At 38.5% G+C, this 9,077-nt stretch overlaps 1 protein-coding gene across 1 annotated transcript in view; it reads right to left on the reverse strand.

The window, feature by feature from the left end:
- LOC106915980 (rho GTPase-activating protein 44-like) overlaps window positions 1-7,895 on the reverse strand; it is a 64,489-nt gene extending 56,594 nt beyond the window's left edge. The window contains exon 1 of the mRNA XM_014983964.2: window positions 7,078-7,895. Within this exon, the coding sequence (XP_014839450.2) occupies window positions 7,078-7,130 (53 nt within the window). The 5' untranslated portion in view covers window positions 7,131-7,895. The remainder of the gene's footprint in view (window positions 1-7,077) is intronic.
- Between the last annotated feature and the right edge of the window lie 1,182 nt (window positions 7,896-9,077).

Here is a 9,077-nt window from a genome sequence, read left to right on the forward strand (position 1 = left end):
TAATTCCTTAATATTTATGATAAAATACTACTTGCAGTAGCAGATTATTTCACTTATAAAATGGGGAAAGTGTCTTGTTATAAGTGAAACAATCTACCAGTGAAGTCAGTACATTTCTTTTATCAATATTAAGGATCTTGTCCTATTTCTTGCTGAAAAGTTACTTGTATGTTATATTTCAAGGGCATTAAGATATTTGCACTAGAAACTAGACCACAAATACTTGATAAGACCACGGCTTTAAATGACATTCAACAAATCTGATGCACTTCTAATAAAATCTTTCCCACCTACTGTAAATTAACACCTCAGCTGAGCCTGCAGTGATGCAACACCTCCTGCCGTAAACACGACGCCATCCACGTCAGGTCCATTCAGCTCATTCTAAGCACATTTTCACGTATCTTACTGTATAGCAGCCTGAATACCTTATTGTGTTTCAAATGAAGGGCAGTAAATTATTTTTAAAAAATGAATGTTTCAGAAATTAGCAGGTGCACAAAGAAGCTCTGTCTTTGACAAATGAGCTCATTATGTTTCAGCTGAGTTGTCTGGCAGCCAAGGAGGAAAAAAACATGTCGGGGTAATTACTGTACACCTCTATGGAGCCATTTATATTAATACAACCTACAGAAGAAATCCATAATTGTCCAAAAACAACTGTAAGCACTAAATCTGAGTGCTGCAAAGAGAGCCGTAAAACGTCTGACTGCAGAAGAGACCGCAGTCGGAACAACACTTTGTTGATGTGAAAGATCTGCACAGGGTGAAGTTCATGTGTGATTTATATGAACAATAAAGAAAACAAGCAATCCCTTAAATCCTCACGTTATGCATAAACTGGTGTTTTCATTTGATGTGTTGGTTTAACAGGCTGCACTGGTGGCTACTGGTTTGATCCCGTAAATCTGTAACAATAACAGAGAAGAAGCTTTTATGTCTCGCGAGTCTAAGGAGGGGGAATTATTTGGAGTTGTTTCAAGAGGAAGGAAGATAAGTTAAGTACATACATATTTTATGAAACAATAAGCACTCGTAACTCGTCAGGTTGGATTTCCAGTCAGGTCGGGGTTGAGTCAACATCTTGAAAAACCTGTTTTACAGTTTAGATTTAATTTTATTTTAGCATAGCCGTTTGGAAAGACACAAACCTGCATGTTCGGATATTGTAGAAAGTCAAAATTCAGCTCTAGTTTTATATGATTCCTCATCTCATTCCCAAGTGTGAGCGGAAACACCCTTCAGACAAGCCAACTTTATTTATGATGCATCTAAAAATGGCTGGATTTGACCAACAAAACGATAAATAAACAGAATAAAACACTTAAAAAGTAGAATGAGACACAAATCGAGGAACATTTCAGCAGCATGAATCTCATTCTTTTAGTCATGAGTCATTTGTCACGTGATACAAGGAACATATACAGTAGAGAAAAAGTATGAGACATTATACAGCTTTTTCCAAAAAGCTTCAAACACAGCTTGTCATAAAAGAGCTAAACGGTGAGTCAAAACTGTTTCAAGCTCACATTTTCCCCTGATTTCTTCACAATTAAAAAACATGTCTAAATGGCCCATAATCGCAAACACAGATTTTGCTTCTCTGAACTGTTTTCATGCAGGTTACAGTAAATATTATTCAGTTTTATCAAACTGCCTCTCAAAGCACCGACTTGCACAGTTTTGGGTATGAACCGACAATATTCTTTATATTGAAGCGGGGACCAAAACTTCAAAACTTGTGAGGAGGAAAAAATGTGCCCTTTCTTGATTAATCATAGCGCTGAACCGTTCAAGCTTTTGGCTCTGGCTGTGTCGCACAGACAAGAGTGCAAGACTGTGATCCTGTGGAGAACTGCAGGGAAACCACATCCCTCCTCCTGCAATCGAATAAAACCTGACATGCAAGGCTGGTTTTACGAGGTCGCTCCTCAGGTTTCATTGAATGGAGGCAGAGGGAAACAACCCAGAAATAAACAGCGTACAGAAAGAAAAAAATCATTGGCCACTCGCTCATCAATTAATCATTCAGTCACTATTTCTTCCCACAGCCTGGAATGTGACAAAGAAAACAGCGGTGCAAGAAATGAAGCCGTTAATGATATGCTGCTTTAAAAAAACGAAAATTTCTTGTGTTCTCCTCAATCACCAAAGCTGACAGACGATGTAGGCGCAGTTCCTTATGTCCTGTCACCTGCAGCTTGAATATTAAACAGAAACAAAAAGAAAACATAAACAATTTTCTTTTATCTGATGTAGTTAGATAACGATCAGAAATCTGTGTCTCATCATATTTCAGGTTTCAATCCATTGCCGTCTTTAAATAATTACTCTGCCTCCTTTGAAGTGCCGGCCTGGGCAAAACCGTATCACTCGACACGAGCAAACGAGAAACCCAGACACGCTCTTTTATCAGCAGCACAAACATGGAAACGAGAAGATGAGTCGAAACACCCAGCAGGAAAAGTGACAGAGCCAAAAGAGGATTAGAGGCCGTCCCCTTCCTGCCACAACGCCGCTGTGCTCACACACAGAGCTACACGTTTTCATTCAGTCGCACAGTTTATGCAGCATTACACAGGATTAATGGTCCAGGCAGACTGTTTCAGAGATGAATTTAACTTTGTCTGAACCTCTCTTGACCTATATCCTCAACTGGAGCGGTGCAGCAGTGCCGCCCTAAAGGGGGCACACTTCATTAGAGCGAGGATGTCCTTGTTGTCTGCACAACAAAACAGATGCAGGGATGTGGAGATGACTGCAAATGAAAAGCAGAGGAACTGGAGGAATACTTTCCACTCATAACCAAATCTAAGACTAATCAGTCTAATGTTGTCAGAGGGTTAATGGACCTCTCAGATTATTATTGCTAATCAATAAAAGGCTACAACCTCTGAAAAAACTGTGGGCGCTGTGGGAAATATACCAATAATTTTATCATAATAAATGCTGACATGGAGAAACAACACTGCTGATAACGACTAAAATTCAATTCTATATTATTTACTTAAAAGGTTGCAAAGAACAGGTCATAAATCAGATATAATGACCAAATGTCTCATCTGTGTTTTAAGCTGCTACGTTTCTAACTTCCTGTAGCAGACAGCTGCGCTGCTGTGCTAATGTTAATTTGTAAGTAAACAGCAACAACAACAACAAAAAAAAAATTGGAAACAACTTCAGTAGGTTAAGAAAACAGAAATTTGGGCATAGCTGAATTTAAAACATTCAACAATGTTTTAAATTATTAATCAAATATCCCAACAGGCCTTAATTACATGATTAGTTACAGTAGGTGGTTTCACAAAAATACACACCAGTTTCTACATCACATCACATAAATAAGCCTTTTCTAAATTGTTTTAGACCAGAGGTCTGCAACCTTTACCATTCAAATAGCCATTTTTGCCCCCAGTCCAGCAAAATATCACAATTTTTAATTTTTGATATACATCTACTATCGGAAATTTGTTATTTTTTAAAGAGCCACCATTTTATTTCTACTTCTTGGTTTTAATATACAGAAAAACAAAGAGTTTTATTTTTAAGCAAAAAGAGATACCAATGTTAATATTGGCAAAAATAAATAAATAAATAAATAAATAAAAAATAAAATAACCTGACAAGAAATTTAGAAATAAAAATGTTGTTGGTATTTTCAGTGTCATTCTGCTGTGGAAATTCAATTAAATCATTAAAAGAAAAAATAGTAAAGAGTTGAATTTGTTTTAAAATCTATGTTTAATGGTATTAGTTGTTTTTCTATATGTATAATTTTCAACCATAGCTAATAAAAGTCATTGTGGAAGGTCCAAAGAGCTGCAGGTTGCAGACCCTGTTTTAGACATGATCTGATCCCAGTCATCGTTTTGGTTTCCAAACTATTCAGTGTTTTTCTAATAAAGACCATCTGAATCTAACGTACATCACAAACTCCAGAAAAATAAGGAAATATAATTTGAAAGAATGTTCCCATTGTTTTCAGCTAAATTTCTGAAACCAGAGGCATGAACATGAAAGATGTTTATAGCCAGTTCCTGCCAGTCGCCCAGAACCACTGAAGGTAACCACCTCCCGTCTACTTATTCATTTCATTTTCACTTTTCTATTCTAAGCATCTTATCTCTCAATCCCTGAATATCTCACACAAGTGTCACTTTAAAACCTATAATCAGTGATAAGTCAGTTATTATGCGAGCTAAACAAAACAAACAGGTTGTACCAGCCTCAACTAATCAGGAATAAAAAATAAATAAGTAATATAAAACAAACTTTCAATCAGCCTCGTTGATCCAGCAAGTGTCATTTCCAAACATGACAATTAATGTGTTTCGATCTTGCCTAACATCATCAAAGAGTTGACTAACACGTGACCCAAATTGCCCGGGGTGCAGTGTTGACACATGACTCTGACTTTCTGTAAAAAGCTTAGGGTGGGGTTGACAAACAGACAGACAAAGACTTTACAACACCTACTAAAAGCATATCTAAGAAATTGGAGGTGAAAGAGGCCGTGGTATTGATGACGCGATTAGGGAAAAGTGAATTTACATCCACTAAACAGGAATATGATGCCAAAAGCAACACTTTACTAACACTTGGTTTAGTTTTCTAACTAAAGGAGTTAAATAAGCATTCGGATTCAGATATACCTGTAGTATCAACTTTCACCTCAAACATGTCCACAAGTATCAAATAAATCAATCATTATTGTGGAGTCTGCTATTATGTGAGGCACTACGCTTAGCTGAAACTGATTTTTCTTTAGTTAAAAATTGGAACTACTAGGCCACTGTCTATGAAAACCAAGACATGTGATTTCTCAAGTAAATCTATTCTCAATATCAAAATAAAAATCATCGCTTATAGGTTCTGTGCACATTTTAAACAGGATATTTTTTTCTCCATTAAGAAGAAAAAAACAAACAAAAAAACACCCAAACTGCAGAAAAAGTGACCAGATTTGCAAAAATATTCCTCTAAATGTGGACAAAGACTTCAGATGAGAAAAGAAAACTATTCTGGGCTGAGTACCAATAAGTTTCAGGATCTTAACAGCACCTCTGTTTTGGTTTACATAGTTAGCAACAGGTTTCTTAGCCCAACCATTAGCTAATCGACAGGTTTGTCAACTTACAGCTGGAACGCTGTCAACAAGGGTGTGGTGGCATTCCCAGATTTCCAGCTTCTGAGACGAGTGGAATGCAGATCTATGCCATGTTTGATGTGTCTCAGAAGTCAAAGTTCAGATCTGGAAACAGCGTCAAGCTCGAGTCGAGCTTGTTCTACTAGCGAGTTGGAAAACTTGTTGGTCAATTTTGGTGGTACTAGCTACCAGTGGAAAAAAATTCGATAACTATTCGCAATAATCAGGCATGACATTATGACCACAGACAAGCAAAGAGGATAAGACGTTGCATTTTCATCGAGCAGCTGTTATTAAATGGGATAGCCTACACTAGGCGTGGGAGCTGTGGGGATATGTTAGACAAACAAAGCTGATCCATGGAGACTCCATCTCACAACTTAAAGGACTTGGAGGATCTGCTGCTTGTGTGGACCAGATACACACCATCAATGTCAAAACAAGGGGCATTGGAACACTAATCTGAGTGGTCATAATGTTATGCCTGATTTGTGCATTTCTGTTTATGGGTTCAAACACTAAACAAGAATGTCCACAACAAAGGTGGTGTGGTACGTCAACTTCATGTCACATTGGTGTAACTCAATGCAAACTACCATCAGTGCTAGTAAATAGTTTCTATCTGAAACCCTGATGGAGGAGCAGCCATTTTGAATATTACATTTCAGGTTGCTTGGAGACCGACTTTTCAAATCAGATTTCTGATTTCAGGCGGTGTTCCCTTCTGTGTTTCCAATCTTCGGCATACAAATAGAGCTTCATAGGCCAGGCTCAGGCTGTTATTTTGTTTATTAACATACTTGACATTTAATTTGTGTCAGCATTACTGCCACCTACTGGCCTGGTATGGGTATTTCAACTTTCCTTGGAAGTGGAAAAGGGGAAGGTGAGTTGTATCTTCCCCCTGTTGCCACATGCTTACTGAGGATGGGAGATTGTAGTGTTATAAACTGATTTTAGCACTTCATAAAACAGATTTAAGTCGTACACAGAAATGGATGCATTCATATTAGTCTATTCAAATTCAATACAGTCCAATCTGATAAAAACAAAGCAACTATATTTAGTTTATTAGAGGAACTTTTCACAATTTTCTATTCAAGGAAATCCATGGGCCGACTTGGATTTTCCCTTTTTGTAATGGATTGATTGATAAAGTTTTGATAAGGCTCTCATATCAACATCAGCTCATGAGAAAAATGTTTTATTCCGACTTTATGCATCTGTGTAACAGGATATGCATTAACTGAATATGAAATGGGCCTTTTTGTCTTGAAAAGTACTTAGAGATGACATTAGATGTGAAGTGGCGCCACGCAAATAAACTCAACAGAAAAGTCACAATCAGGTCTGACTTCAACCAAAATTGTGTGGCCGGGTCCAGTTTATTATTTTGGACATACTTGGATAATGTTATCCCTATAAGTACAACCTGAAGCTGGCATCATGAGATCCCTTTCCCTCAGACAGATCTCTGTCACCTGAGAAAGTTATAGTGGAGAGTATGACCCTTCCACCTCTAACTATCCATCACTTCACAATTACTAATCACCTGTGAAATGTGCTCTTATTCCCTGATTAAAACCCATTTGCTGTATTGTGCTTGGAGGCTCTGCCAGCAGCAGCCGCCCTGCGCCTGCCTGTCATTGGTCGGTGGGCAGCAGCAGCAGCAGCAGCAGCCCAGCTTCTTGGGTACCATGTCGGCTCCCTCCTCATCAGTGTGCGGGTACGCTCCTCCCTGCTGAGCTCAATCAATCACACAGCTGCACATTATGTGGCACTCGCACTGACAGTTAACGCTTTGTGCGGACCAAGCCAAATGTTGCGGCATCGAGGAAACGACTTTGGTGACAGATCTCCAAAAGCGCAACTGAACGCGGCAAGGACGCGTCATGAATCCACACCTCGTGTCATCAGTCCAGCTCTCTTACCTGCCCACTGTCTGGTTGGCGAGCTGTCTCATGCGGTTGAACTGCTTCTTCATCTTGTGTTTTTCTGCGTTTCCACCGAGCGGCAGAGCCTCTCCGCAGATCTCATTGATGAATTAAAGTCCGCTCTCCGCGCCGATCCGAAGCAGACGAGGAGGTTCGGTCGTTAAATATCCGGTTCGGGCATCGCGGCGGACCAACGCGGCAGACAGTCGGTGAGTTAATTCCAGCTCATTGTGTTTGTGAACACTGTGTTTCTGTCCTATGCTTCGCTCCGCAGCTCCGGAGATGCTGAACCGATTCCTCTCCCCCGGCGTTGACAGCGACGACGCTCCCCGCTGGTGCATCATGGGAAACGTAGTTCCGTTCTAAAAATAAATCAATTTAATACACACATACTGTTGTGGGTTAGTAATCTCGTCTCCCCCTCAAACAACATGCATAGCATGTCTCCCACTGTGAGTGTGTTGCTCACAAACGGCAATAGACAGGATGTAACATTAATACGGGTCAGAGTTTGGCATAAAAAAGTCATTAAAGCATGTATCAGTCTGCTATCTTTTTGATGTTCAATACACATGCACATTATTATGTTCATTTTAAGAAAAAAAAACTCATCCTTCTCAGCTGTATCATGTACAATATTTCTATTTCTGGTAACTGCACTATATTTTTTTATTACCTTGTACAACAGTGTATTGTTATTATAATTTTTACTCTTGTTGTTAATCTTATTTTTTACATATATTTAACACTTGGAAGCTTTGTGTGAACCTACATATCTTTCATTTCCCCTATGTGGGACATTAAAAGCTACTTCTATTGCATTCTATTCTGTTTTATTTTGATTATTTTTTACGTATAAAGTCCAATGAATCCAGTCGGTTAATTTGAAGACACAAGAGCCTGACGTGTCTTCAGGCTTTTGAAGACTCTAAGGGAACATTAAAGAGTTATCCAGGTGGTCACAATAGAGCCTAGAACAATACTTGAGGCACCGCAGGCCTCACCTGCCTCGGTTAGGTTCAGTGTTCATGTTCACAACATAGAAAGCAAATATTGTAAAGAGTCCATGCAAATCCTTGATGGCAGCTGTTGCAGCCAGTGGTGGCACAAGCAGGTTCAGGGGCCAGTTACCTTTTCACATAAAGGCTGGGTTTGTTTGGATAGTTTTGTTTTCCATTAATTAATCATATCATCATAAAAAAAAAAGAAAGAAATACCGGAAAATACTGGTGCGGCACAAATAAATTTTTTTCATAGTGCTGCAAGTACTTCAAATTCACAAAAGACAAAAAGGAGTTGTTCTCAGGTACCAGGTCAGTTATCCTGCATTTAAGCACAAGTAGCATAAGTGGCATAAGTGACAAAATGAACAGAAGCCACTTATTTTCACCTCATTATAAGCAGTATTTAGTGACACCACAAAATACTGAACACAAAAAATAACAGAAGTGTCAGCTAAAGAATATTATATCAAGATGACTAAGCTAAGCGGTGACACTTATATTGTGCTCTTCCATTTTTAAAACCTTTCAGTAGGGAAGACGTAGCATAACACAATGTGAACATTATTTATTTTATGCTGTTAATCTGGGGCCACAGAAGCAATAATCTGTGATCAGGATCAACAAACTTTTCTTTCTCCAAGTAATTTCTAAAGCTCCTCTGTAAATTCCCATGTCCATGTCCCCACAGCCATATGGCCAAAAACTATGCAAAGATGCTAATTGTCCCTCCAACTAAATTGCACATTTTGTGCACTTTGACTTATCCACTTCATATTCTCTAAACATTATTTCTTTTTCACTTTAAAATTTTGTTTTTGGTAAAATAAAAAAATATATCAGTAATATTTTCCATTTCTGTATAGTGCCTTAAGTCTAAAACAACATAGTTATGTTTTTTGTATGAACAAATGAGCAATCATAATAGGAACGAAGTTCTTGTGAGAAACCAGGCAGAACCTAGGCAGGTAAACAGCGCCACCTCCAGGCTATTTT

This window comes from Poecilia mexicana, unplaced genomic scaffold (genome assembly GCF_051168715.1).
Source record: "Poecilia mexicana isolate PSO_F unplaced genomic scaffold, ASM5116871v1 scaffold_19, whole genome shotgun sequence".
Lineage (NCBI taxonomy): Eukaryota > Metazoa > Chordata > Actinopteri > Cyprinodontiformes > Poeciliidae > Poecilia > Poecilia mexicana.